The 12,945-nt window shown below is 52.7% G+C and overlaps 1 protein-coding gene across 3 annotated transcripts in view; it reads right to left on the bottom strand.

The window, feature by feature from the left end:
* COQ8A (coenzyme Q8A) overlaps window positions 1-12,945 on the bottom strand; it is a 43,241-nt gene that overhangs the window by 13,174 nt on the left and 17,122 nt on the right. Inside the window, exons 2-5 of one of the 3 annotated variants that reach the window (XM_023518540.1) lie at window positions 12,051-12,183; window positions 8,306-8,491; window positions 4,698-5,102; window positions 4,406-4,472 (exon numbers count right to left, since the gene is read on the bottom strand). In XM_023518540.1, the coding sequence (XP_023374308.1) occupies window positions 4,406-4,472; window positions 4,698-5,102; window positions 8,306-8,482 (649 nt within the window). In that variant the 5' untranslated portion in view covers window positions 8,483-8,491; window positions 12,051-12,183. Of the gene's footprint in view, window positions 1-4,405; window positions 4,473-4,697; window positions 5,103-8,305; window positions 8,492-12,050; window positions 12,199-12,945 lie in introns of those variants that run through there. The other 2 variants (XM_023518541.1, XM_012810756.2) reach the window with 2 other exon arrangements.

Here is a 12,945-nt window from a genome sequence, read left to right as displayed (position 1 = left end):
CCAAAGCAGAGGAGGAAGAGAACAGAGAAGGGGAGGGAGAGCTTCCCGAGGCTTGTTCTCAAGTTCACAGGATCTGACTCTCACTTCCCAGAACTGGACTGGTGAGAGGGGGGAAGACCTAACCCAGCACCCCCATTTAGGGCACCTGGTCAGGCTTAGACTTCCAAGGGTATGACCCACACCTGGGCTCTATTCCCAGGCTGTCACACAGAAGCCTATGGCCCTGGGCGACTGGCCCACTTCCCAGAACAGCTTCCTCATCTGTACTGGAGAGAATAACTGCCCTCATCTCCAACCGAGCTTCTAAGGCAGGCGTCCTCAAACTAAGGCTCGGCCGTGGGCCACACACAGCCCAATTAGGACATTCATCGGCCCACCGGGTGTTTTTGCCGCCAATGCCTGTCCTGCTTAGCAGCCGACTCATCCCAGGGCCCCCAGTCCGGCCCTCCAACGGTCTGAGGGACAGTGAACTGGCGCCCTGTTTTAAAAGTTTGAGGACCCCTGTTCTAAGGGAAACACACAGAAAAGCCCCTTATTAAGGCTGTCCCTGAGAAAGCGGAAACTACGCCCCCACACGAATGCCAAGGGTGCAGAACCTCCCTCGCATCCAGAGCGCTTCTGTCTTGCTGCAAAGTGCACCCAGAGAGGCAGCGCTACAGGAAGAGTGACTTGTGCCCTCAGCACATCAGGCTGGTGGCACTGCACGCCATCCCTAGAGCAGAGGCCAGAGCAAGGCCTGTGCACAGCCCTGGGGGTATCATGCCAGCAGGTGCAGACACACAGCACTGCCACAGGAGTGTGGATGCTCCCCCGCTCTACCAGCCCTCCAGCCCCAGCCAGGGTCCAACGATGTCACCACTGTGAGGTGGCACTGGATGGCTTGGTAAGCCACAGCGAGGTCTCAGCCAGTGTCCACAAGACGGGAGGATGCCGTCAGTCTTTCTCTAAACTAAGTTACTCAATTTATTAGCCTTTATCTCAGAGCATGTCCTTTGCATTGTTAACACATCCTTGAAAAATGATGAAGGGCGGCGCCTGTGGCTCAAAGGAGTAGGGCACCGGCCCCATATGCCAGAGGTGGCCGGTGGTAATGATGGTAGTATTTTCTTACCTCTTAGGAAACCCACTGATCTCTTACACTATTTTTAAAAGCCAAATATATTTCTAGGAGTGAGGAAACCTTAACTTTTCACACTCACTGAAAGGTCATAACCTACAGTTTGAGAACCTGAGGGAGGGAGAAGGCCCAGAATTCACCCCTGGGGCCAGAACCGCTGGTTATTTCCTGAACTGGCTCCTCTTTGCTCCCATCCTGTCACCTCCAACCCAGAAACGGTACTTCCAACCCAGGAAGGCTCCAGGCACCCGGTGGCTACTGGCAAAAGCTCAAAAGGTTCTTGAAGCTGCAAACACTTAACCAAGACCAGAGCTTCTCTCCTGCCACCCAGGTCCCCTCTGGCTGCCCCTTCCCCTCTACCTGAGTTTACCGAAGCTGCCATTTCTCCCACACACACATACAACCCTTTCCTCTTCAGTCTCTGCCTTCCTTAAGCCACCACCTGAAAAGGCCTGACTTCACCAGGACTCACAGTGCTCCAGCAAATTCTAAGTCAACATCAAGATCTTCATTCTGACCACTTTTCCCAAACTCCTTACCATTACCTTCACTGGCTCTCTCCACCACCCACAAAGACTCCCAGCAGAGGACTACCTCCATTCTGAAATAAGTCAAACTCAGACTTCCGAGGACCGGCTCATACAGAGTCTGGAGTAAAGAGAAGGGCGAAGTTACAGGGAGAAGCTACCGATGTCAAAATAGGGTAGCTCGGGCGGTGCTTGTGACTTAAGGAATAGGGCATCGGCCCCACATACCAGAGGTGGTGGGTTAAAACCCAGCCCTGCCCCCACCAAAAAAAAGGGTAGCTCCTGTCATCAAACTCACGGAGGAGAGAAGAAACCCCCTATCCAATATATACATATATATATATTTTTTTTTTTTTTTTTGAGACAGAGTCTCAGTATGTCACCCTGGGTAGAGTGCTGTGGCATCACAGCTCACAGCAACCTCCAACTCTTAGGCTTAAGCGATTCTCTTGCCTCAGCCTCCTAAGGAGTTGGGACTACAGGTGCCTGCCACAACGCCCGGCTATTTTTTGTTGCAGTTGTCATTGTTGTTTAGCTGGCCCGGGCCGGGTTCAAACCTGCCACCCTCGGTGTATGTGGCTGGTGCAGTAACCACTGTGCTACAGGCCAAGCCTATACAACATTTTAATAAGAAATAAAAATGTTTTCCAACTACTAGGCAACACATAACATGCCAAGTCTTCTGGGAGGTGACTTAGAACCCTGTGAAGGGATGACTGTCAAACTCATTCTGATAGCAGAGACCTGCTATGCCTATGGACTAATGTGCCTTTAGAGTTTGCTCCTATTTGTTCCTGAAAAGCTCCCAGACAGACAACGCAGTACGATACCTGAGTTATGATATTCTATGACAAACTGCTTGAAATACTAGTGCAGGAAAGGGAAATAATGCAAAATCTTCTGCTCTAACTCAGATGACACTTTCTACTAAACGTGGGAACAGCTAAGTAGCAGATGCCAAATTTTAAGGCAACAATTATGGAAAAAAATTACAGTTGAGAAAATTCTATCCCATTAACGTAATCTCCTCTGCACCCTGGAAAGACAGCTGGTCTTCATTCCACGATAGAACGCACACATCAGTCCAGCTCCCAGAGTACCAGCCTTTTGTGGGACACAGGTAGGATGGGGTTTCCAAAGGAGAAGAGGTGGCAGAGAAGAATAGCAGGCAGGATGGATGGTTATGGGAGGGGAGACTTACAAAGCAAAGGGCAGACACAGGATGGGGGTCTCCATAACCCACCTAGGACTAGCATCATCATGAACCTGCCTGACCTCTGCCACAAACAGCCTTGCAAATAAGCCCTCACCCAAGGCCAGTATAGGATTCAGGCTGCCAAAACTGTTGCTTTCATTAATCACGTCGCTTGGAGTCAGTCTTCATAGTGACATGAGAGAGAAATTATTAACTCATAATATTTCAGTAAGGACTAAAATCAATCTCCCTCTCTGCTTGCTTTCTTTCTCTGCCTAACAGACTTCCTAGCAGGCAGCCTTGTTTTCACAAATCACTACGGAGCCCAGCATACAAAAAGGAAATGGAAATTTTCTTTACAATTGCTAGCTAGAGCTTGGCTAAATATGCCTTTTAAAATTTGTTCCTCTAGCCTCCAGTGGTCCCTGAAAATCTCCTAGCCAGACAATGGGGTATGAACATCAGGCCTGAGGAAAAATGGATACAGCATTTCCATTCATAATACTTTGTGAACTTGGCTACACTAACTTTTTTCTCTTAGTCCCCCTAACTTTAGGCATTCTCCTTTCTTCCGGATGCCAAGCCATTTCTCTTTTCTCTCCTTCCCTGCTCTCTTTCACTCTCTCACCCTTCTCTTTCTAAGAAAATGAAATAAAGTTTATACTTTTACGTCCTAATCTTGGTCTAGAGAAATTCTTTTCCTGTCCCACACAGAGCAGCTACTGAGATTTCCTACCTAACTCTACTCAGGACAGCTGAGCTTTAAAGAAATGCAATCCTGGTGACTCCACCTTAGCATAGACCACGGCAAAGGAGGTGGTACTTTCAACAGAAACACCGTGGTGTGTAAATAAGTGATACGTGGTATAATACGATGTCATAAAAGCAGATACAACTGTTATAAACCTTCACTATAAAATTATCCTTTGACTCACATAAAAACAGCACAAGTGTACTGGACACGATGGCTATTCAAATCCCCAAAGAAAAGTACAGATAAAGCTCACAAGTCTACAGCCTATCAGGACAACTTAAACAGCAGCAGCTCAGGACCACAGCACCTCAATGCCCTTCCACAGATGAGCTGTAAGCCTGTGGATGTCCAGCAAATGGGTTGCTCACATGGCTGGTCCCAAGGGCCAAAAATGCTCTGTTTAAAGGCTAACCAGCCCAGTGAGGAACCTGTACTCAGTACCCCTCCTCCTCCCTGCAGAGGCCCTGAAAGCAGCTGGCCGGGGGTAAGATGGAGGAGGAGGATAAGGAAAAGGTGATGCTGCAGACGCTGTCCCCAAGTGAGGCCTGACAGCGGCCCCTGCCGCAGCTTACCATGCAGCACAAGCTGCACACCAGCCCAGCGAGTGAGGCAGAGCGGGCGAGTGAGGCAGAGCGGGAGCCCAGCAATGGCATCAGTCGTCCGTGGGAAATGTCCAGTCCAATAGCTAAGGGGAGCTAACACTGACCCCCACCCACTTCCACCTCCACGCAGGCCCCAGCGCCCTGGCTCCACACGGTCGGACAGGCGCTGCAGGGCAGGTGAGGTGGCCCAGGGGCCCGCAGCCACCTTACCTCCAAAGTTGGCCAGCCGCCCAATCCGCGTAACTGGCACCTTCCGCTCCCGAGCCTGCTCACTGAGCTGGAGGGAGAAAACAAAAGGGCCTGTGGGATCAGCAAACAGGCACGGGACAGGACCAGCCTGCCCCTCTCCACCCCAAAGGCAGCAGCTCCACCTAGAAGAGGCCTCCATGTCCCTAAAATCTCCAGGCCACAGCATCCACAAAGAGTCCCCAAAGGTGGGGCCAAGGCCAGCAGCACCGCGGGTGGAAACCACCCCACCCTGCCTGGACCCTCCTGGACCTACCACCTGCTTGTGCGGCTTGCTCTCCGGGCGGGCCTTCGCCTGCCGGGCCTTCTCGATGTCCTCGGCTGTGAGGCCCCCCATTGGGGACTGGTCCTGGTGGAAGAACCTCTGCTGAAAGCCTGTGGCACAGAATGAGTCTCTGCAGTTGGCAAAGAGCCCGTTGACCCTGCCCAGAGGGCCAGTGGCCTGGCCTGGGAGCCCAGCTTCCCTAAAGGGTCCACTGGCAACGTAGGCAGGAGCTGGGCCCTCGCTGTGGGTGTGACCGGGAGGTGGAGGTGGGGACTGGTCCCCCGAGGCTGTAGAGGAGTCTGGGGAGGCTCCCGATGCCTGTGCGCCTGAGAAGTGCAACTCTGCTTCCAGGTCTTCAAAGTTCTCCACAAATGGCTCTTCATGTTTATCCTGACCCTGCAGGGTGCAAAGGACATCGTGAGGGATGCAAGAGCAAGCCAGGAGCTCCTCCCTGTGTCTGTCCCCACTGCCTGGGGCAGGCATGCTCCTCTGCTACCCTCAGAGTTAATGTAACACTCCACCTAAGGCCCACAGCACCCTTCCCAGCCCGAGGGCCAGGACTCTGCTGTGTGGTCTGGGGCAGGTCATGCACACCTACTGTGTGCCCAGCTGGGGCCAGGTTCACACCACTCCCTGGGGTCCAGGGCAGGTCATGCACACCTACTGTGTGCCCAGCCAGGGCCAGGTTCACACCACTCCCTGGGGTCCAGGGCAGGTCATGCACACCTACTGTGTGCCCAGCCAGGGCCAGGTTCACACCACTCCCCAGTGGCAAGTTCCTCATTGCAAGTGTGGTGAGGAAGAGCGAGGAAGGCCTCCAGGACTTCAGGGAGGGTAAACCAGGGAAAAAGGAGGGTAAGCTCTGAGAGGCAAAAAACAGCCAAAGGCTAATGAGGGGCTAATGTGGTTTCTGCCAATCAGCCTGCAGGCCTATGCTTAAGCACTTCTCACTGGGGAGCTGGTCACAACCAGGACCATGCCTGGCTGTCCCTGAGAGCTTGGGCTACTTCGGAATAGTCACCAAGGCCTGACCTTTGCACCCAGGCCCTTTTTTACTTTTGAACCAGGAATGACCTTGAGTAACTTCCTGACCCTTCTCTGCCACTTCCTCATCTGAAAATAGGGTACATCATCGTCACAGAGTTATGTGGGGCCACGGGGCCAGGGAAACACTGCCAAGAAGACTATAGTTAGAACTGACTTCTCCAGGGAGCCCAGAGGCCTGGATCCCTTGGCCCAGTGGCCACGTGCTGCCTGCAGGCTGTATAAAACAGCAGGGGACCAAAACCCTCTCACTCCTGGCTTTATAAGACATGGTAGAGTCTGAAGAGAGAAGGTTTGAGCACCTGTGGGAGGTGAGCACTGGCTGTTACTCACATATCACAAGCAGGACACTGAGGCAGAGAGAACTGACGAGATTGGTCAAGGCCACCAGCCAGCAAATGGCAGAGCCGGAATCCAGGGCCCAGGCCTGCTGGCTGCCCCCAGGCTGCCTGACAGTGCTTTTCTCAGAGTAGAAATAGATTGTTTTCAGGTTCACTGGGCCCCTCCCAGACCACCAGAGGAGCACCGGAAAGAGCAGGCTGGGGCAGACCCATCACTCTCTCTGCACCATGGCTCCCACATGGCCCCCTGCCCTGTGTTACTAACACCTGCTCACGTGGCTGTGGGAGCCCAGGGGTAACAAAAGGTTCCCAGTGTCTCAAAGGGACTCAGACTCTGCGCCAGTCTGAATGAATCCACGAGCAAATCCTCTGAGAAGGTCAAGAGAGACCAGCTCCTGGAGTCATCTGACCCTCTGTCCCCTCAGGAAAAGGGAGGGACCAAAAAGCTAAGCGTCTAGGCACAGAAGGAAAGCAGACTGGAGGCCGTCGGGGCCTCCTTCAGGGTGAGAGACCGTCACTGCCCGCCCTCCCTCCAAGCGACTACTCCAGGGATGGCCCTGTCTCTTTCGGACACACAGCCCAGGCAAAGTTGGGGGAGGCCCCTCTCTGTCACAGTGAAATCCTGTCCAATCTAGCATACTGCGTCACTTCTGGAGGGGGTGGCCCAAGAGAGCTGGGGCAACCTCATGCTATGGGTGTGCCACGGGCCAAACATCCAACAGGAAGGCAAAGCCACCAACCAAGGCAGCTGGGGCCGCAGCCCAGCCTTGGCCGGGGGAGGGGAAGTGGGGGACAGAAGCAAGGTGGGAAGAGGACAAGGAATCTGGTCCCGCCTTTAATAATCAGGGCCTGTAAGAACCACCTAGGCTGGGGACAAGCATCAGCCTGCCCTGCCCCATCCCAGGGCAGTGAGCTCAGAGGAAATGACGGGTATAAAGACTCTAAGACAGCGGTTCTCAACCTGTGGGTTGTGACACCTTTGGGGGTCAAACGACCCTTTCCCTGTCACAGGGGTCACCTAAGACCATCAGAAAACACATATTTGTGATGGTCTTAGGAACCGAGACACGGCTCCTCCTATGTAGGGGTCACTACAACATGAGGAACTGTAATAAAAGTTCACAGCATTGGGAAGATTGAGAACCACTGCTCTAAGAGTTGACAGCAGGTATGTGCAGTGAGAGAGTCACTGTAGCCCCCAAAGAACAGGGGGAAGGGGCTGTGGGTCCTGACCCTGGACCATCAGAGGCCTGGGGGCTGTGATGGCCTCAGGGCAGGGAGGAGCACTGTGACCTCTGCCTGAAGACCACATACAGTGCAAGTGCACAGACACCCTTCCTCATCCTGCGGACTGTCAGGGGAATTGCTGGTGACGCCATGGTGGGCACTGCCAACCCTGTTTCAAATCACCTCCCCAGCAACTGGTTTTGTTTAAAACCATTCCTTGGGCTTCCTGGACCCCAGCACAAAGGTGAGTGATCTCCTCCCCCAGAGAGCACAAGGGACGAGAGGGAGCAAGGAGGAGAAGCTGCCCTTGGCGGGCCTGTGCCAGCCACCAACCTGGAAAGGAGCAGAGCCCCAAGTCAGGCACCCAGAGACCCTAAGCAAAATAGAGGCAAAGAGCAAGGCCAGGCATTGGCGGAGGATTAGCAGACTGGGTGAGGACAGCCTTCAGAGGCTTCCAGGCTGACCCACACAGGGGCCTACTAAGGACCTAAGGACGGCATGCATGTGTCCCCCTGCTGAAACTTAGCTCCAGCTCCTACATAGTAGCAGGAGGTGGGACTCCTCAGTGAGGTGATTAAGTCAGGAGGATGGAGCCCTCACCCAGTGGGATTAGTGCCTTATAAAAGAGGCCCTAGAGAGTTGCCTTGCCCTCTTTCCACCATGTGAAGATACAGTAAGAAGATGGCCATCTATGCATCAGGAGACAGCTCCTTACCAGACACCAAGTATCCCACTGCCTTAATCTTGGACTTTCCAGCCTCCAAAACTGGGAGAAATAAATTGTTTTGCTGTTTAAGCCATCAGCATATGGTATTCCATTACCACAGCCACAAGCTCACACAGGGATGGTGGGACACGCTAGCCAGGGGGCTCCTTGCCCTGGACAAAAGGAGATCAGCTGCCATGGTCACAACCTCCGGTCTCACTAAGAGCTCCAAGTCCAGCCCTCTTCCCGCCAGCACCCCTTCCACTGCCAGGCCCCCTTACCTGTGCCGTCCCCAGCACCATGCTGATCTGCTCCACAGCCATGGACTGCAAGGCCCGGGCTGCCATGAGGAGCTCCCCGCCGATACCCAAGTGCTGCAGATGGGTTTCCACGGCTGCCTGGGTCAGCTTGGCAAGACCTTTGGCCACCATGATAGCGTCCCCCAGCATGGCAGCCATCTTTCAGGGCTGGAAGAGAGGATGCCAAGTGAGGGGAGGGCTCCACACCACCGCAGGACAAGCCACACTGTCCAGCCCACACTGACTCGTCCTACACCAAACCCTGAACAGGAGGCCATTGGTTTTTCCTCTGATCTCTCCTGGTCCAGGCCAAAAGAAGAGAGAGGGCACAGGGCTCAAGGGAGACTCCAGGTGATTTGACACACAGATTAAAGACTAAAGGGTCAGGACCGTTGTGCACTCACTACTCCTACCCTGTCTCACTGGGCCTCACAGCCACCCTGTGAGACACCTGAGGCCCAGAGAGGTGGACCAATCCGCAGCAGAAGCAGGACTTGAATCAGGAGTCTGGACTCCCTGTCCAGAGCACTCCCTGTCCAGTGCTCTCCCCTCTCAACCAAAACCATACGCTGAGGCAGGTACATCCCACCCCCGAAACAGCTCATGGCAGTGGGGCCCTGACCCCACCCACAGGCGCTGAGTCTGCCCAGACCCACAGACCCAGGTACAGCCAGAGCCCCTCCCAAGCCCCCCCCCAGGGTCAGGCCACCCTCAGCTTCACCTCTTCACAAGCTGGTGTTTTCAAATTGCAGTCCAGATGCACAGTGCCATCAATCTGGGAAGACCCTAACCAGATTGAAAACGCAGGAGCAACAAGGCAGCGTCCCTTTAGGGACGGATCAGGGCACTGGGGTGGCAGGACCGTCCTGTGAAATGCGTTTTTTCCCTGGGTTTTGTGTGTCATTCTCTTGTTGTTCTCTATTAGGTCACATTGAAAACTGTGTTTTGTTTTGTTTGCAGTTTTTGGCTGGGGAGGGTCTGAACCCGCCACCTACGGTATATGGGGCCGGCACCCTACTCCTTTGAGCCACAGGTGCCGCCCGGAAAATGTGTTTCTTAATGTAGGTCAGGGCCAGAGAAGCTGAAAGCCATCGCGCACAATGGTACTCAGGGACCACTGCCAGGGCTGTGTGCTGAGGGGTTGAGAGGCCTGGAGAAGAACCCAGGGAGAGTGAAGAGCTGCGGAAGCTCCCACCCAAGGACCGCTCTGGCCAGCGCAGGGAGGAGCTGGGTGGGCCCAGTGGGCAGAGAAAACGAGAGCTGCTGTAAGTCCCAGGGTGAGATGGTTGGAAACCAGGACAGGGGTGTGGATGGCGGTTCGCGCAGGGGACCTACATGAAGGTGAAGAAGCTCGTGCAGGCTGAGAGACCCAGACACTCCCTGCTCGAAGGACAGCTCTGTGACAGTCTAGCAGATGCTTCCTGGGATGTGACCTTATCAGCACCTTAGCTGACATGGAAGGCCATGAAGGGCACTGCCAGGTCCCTCACCAGCACCCTGCACCCATTCTAAATCCAACCCGGTGACCTAGACCGATGTCTTCCACAGGCCCCAGCCCCGAATTCCAAAACCTCACCTCCCCTCTCCCACTGTTTGATGTCCAATCTTCCTCAGAATCTCCTCCTCAGACCTTTTTAATTCAGACTTTGTTTTGTGGCTTAAAACCACTTTGGTGTAAATCTTCCATTTAAGTCATAACCAGCCATTCAGGTTTACAAGGCAAAGCTAGCATGTGACATTTTGGCCAATTAACTGTGGTAAGAGGTTTTTTTCTTTTTTGGCCAATTTAGCTTATCTGGCCCACTGCATCAATGGGAGTTTAATTTTAAAAACCCATTTCAGGCTGGGTGTACTGGCTCACATCTGTAATCCTAGTAGTCTGGGAGGCCGAGGCAGGAGATTTCTTGAGCTCAGGAGTTTGAGACCAGCCTAAGCAAAAGCAAGATCCTGTCTCTACTAAAAATAAATCAATAAATAAGCAGAAAAATTAGCTGGGCATTGTGGCAGGCACCTGTAGTTCCAGCTACTTAGGAGGCTGAGGCAAGAGGATCACTTGAACACCAAAGTTTGAGGTTGTTGTGAGGCAGGCTGATACCATGGCACTTTAACCTAGGCAAGAGTGAGACTCTGTCTTAAAAAAATAAATAAATAAATAACCCATTTCAGGCCTTTTGGAGTCATGTAGGCCTGGGACTCCCTGGTTCCTAATCCTGACACTGAACACAAGTCCAAACATAACAGGCTGAAATTACGCCTACTTTATAATGATGCTAAAAATATGTATTATTCATTAGAGAAAAATATGTTAAATAACTGACCACGAAGTTAAATTCCTGCATGTGGGAACTAAGAACAATAGCTGTCTCTTTCAGGATTTTCCTAGCTTTTCAGTTCACATCTTGTTTTTAAAGTGGCAAACAATAAAGTCGCCTAAAAAGCAAACACACTGGAAAGTAATGAGTTAGGCCTTTCTTCCTGCCTGAACAGTTGCATCCTACCAACCCCACTCAGTGGACGCCCCACTGGTACCAAATCTCAGCCTGGAAGTGGGCACCAGGTCCAGGAGAGATGACCAGACCGGTTCCTCTGGAAGGAAAGAGGAAATAACACTCCTCCCTGCGTGCTGGGAGGCATGGCCTGATTTTCTCAAATCAATGAGCAGACATCTGTTTACTGACTTGAGAAATCAATCTGCTAATATACAGATGTTGCTAACAAACAGTCTCACCTGTGAGCAGATCAATACATGGGGCATAGTTCAAAAGCACAGCCACAGCCTGCACTCGCCCGCCTTTGACAAATATTATTAACCTACTGTGCAGGGGCTGTCCCCAAGCGCCCCTCACCCTCCACAGGTGTGCACACCCTTAACACCAGGTCCTTTTCCATACAGACAGGGTCTTACTCTGTAACCCAGGCTGCAGTGCAGTGAGTTCTCCGCAGCCCCAAATTCCTGGGCGCAAGCTATCCTCCCACCTCAGCCGCCCAAGTAGCTGGGACTACAGGCGCACACTACCATACCCGGCTCAACACCAGCTATTCTGCTGCAAGGAAGTCTCTAAACAGTTTCATCCTACAGAGCACACGCAGTGGACTCCCGTGGATACCAAGTCTCACCCTGGAAATACTCACTGGACGATACTGTACCAAAGGAGGAGGGAGAGAGAAGGAGCAAAAGGAAGTATCTTTCCAGAGTTTTCTCATTTTCTGTTTCCAAACATCAGGGCTCAACAACCCTACTTCTAATGCGCCACAATTCCAACATGACTCATAATTCAACTATCTGGAAATTTTGCTGCAAATCCCTTCCAGGAATGCACAGAGAACCAGGCACTTAGCACACAAGGAAACATTTTCATCAAGATCTTAAATAAAAAAAATTAAAAGCCCAAAACACATGTGCTACACCAGTGAAAAATCCTATCAGCACTATAGTGTCATCTACAAGTATGACAGCCACCACCAGACTCAGCAGGTCCCTTCCCCACCCACGCGGCCTCATGCTGCTGGTCCCTGAGCGGCTTTTTGGGGTCTCACCTATGAGTAACACAGAAATTGAGCAATCGGGCTCTTTGCCACTTGGTAGAGGAGCTGCCTAAGGGCCTCAGAGCCTGCCTGCTCTCCTGGAAAGAGGGGAAAGCTCCAAGTACCAGGTGACCACTAGTAAGGTGGTGGGAGCGGAGGACAGACCCCCACTGCGGGGGGTGCACACCAGAAGATACCATACCAACTAAGACGTCATCCAGTCCTTCCTCCAACACACACTCGCTGACATCTCCCAGCTCTGGACGAGTCCCCGCAGGTCCGGGATGAACCTGCCCTGGCCCGGGGCTCACAGCAGCAGTGGCGTGTAGGCACATCTGTAATGGGCACAGATGCCATAAGGCCAGAGGCCAAGTGTCGCCAACACCAGAATCAGATGTACAGGAGGTGGCCTGTGAGGAAGAGACTGTCCTGGGAGCCTGGCCTGGGGCCCCAGCTCTGCTACCCCAAGTGCTGCTCAGCTCCTTCTCCTCAGTAGGGGAGTCCTCTGGCGGCTCACCAGACCCCGTTTCTGGTTCCAATATGCTAAATTGTTATAAAGGAATCAAATAAAAATAGTCTCTAGAAAGAAAAAGAACGGTAATAAATGCAGCTTCCCACCCCCAGGGACAGAGACTGGGGCATGGTGTCCCTGACACGAGGGGTTTTCCTGTGGTGTGTCTCATTCATGCTGGAAAGGAAACTCCAGACTTGGACCTTCTGCCCTCCACGAGGATCAGATGGTTGGTGACCCTCTGGGGCATGGGCAACCTTCAAATCTAGTCTCCAAAACTAAAACCACCCACCAAGTGGGGCCTTCCAGCCAGATACAAAATGTGTCTGCAGGAAAATCAGTTGGGCTCTTTTTAAAAAATAAACAGGGGGCAGTGCCTGCGGCTCAAAGGACAAGGGCTCCAGCCCCATATGCCAGAGGTGGCGGGTTCAAACCCAGCTCCGGCCAAAAATAAATAAAAATAAAAAGAATAAAAAAAAAATAAACAGGCAATCCTGACAGATAGAAAGCAACAAAGTGGCTCGGCGCCTGTGGCTCAAGCGGCTAAGGCGCCAGCCACATACACCTAAGGTGGCGGGTTCGAATC

Source organism: Otolemur garnettii, unplaced genomic scaffold (genome assembly GCF_000181295.1).
Source record: "Otolemur garnettii isolate 467f Iridium unplaced genomic scaffold, OtoGar3 scaffold00141, whole genome shotgun sequence".
In the NCBI taxonomy this organism is placed as follows: domain Eukaryota; kingdom Metazoa; phylum Chordata; class Mammalia; order Primates; family Galagidae; genus Otolemur; species Otolemur garnettii.
Note: the sequence above shows the minus strand (reverse complement) of the source record. Positions and strands in the feature narration are given on the sequence as shown.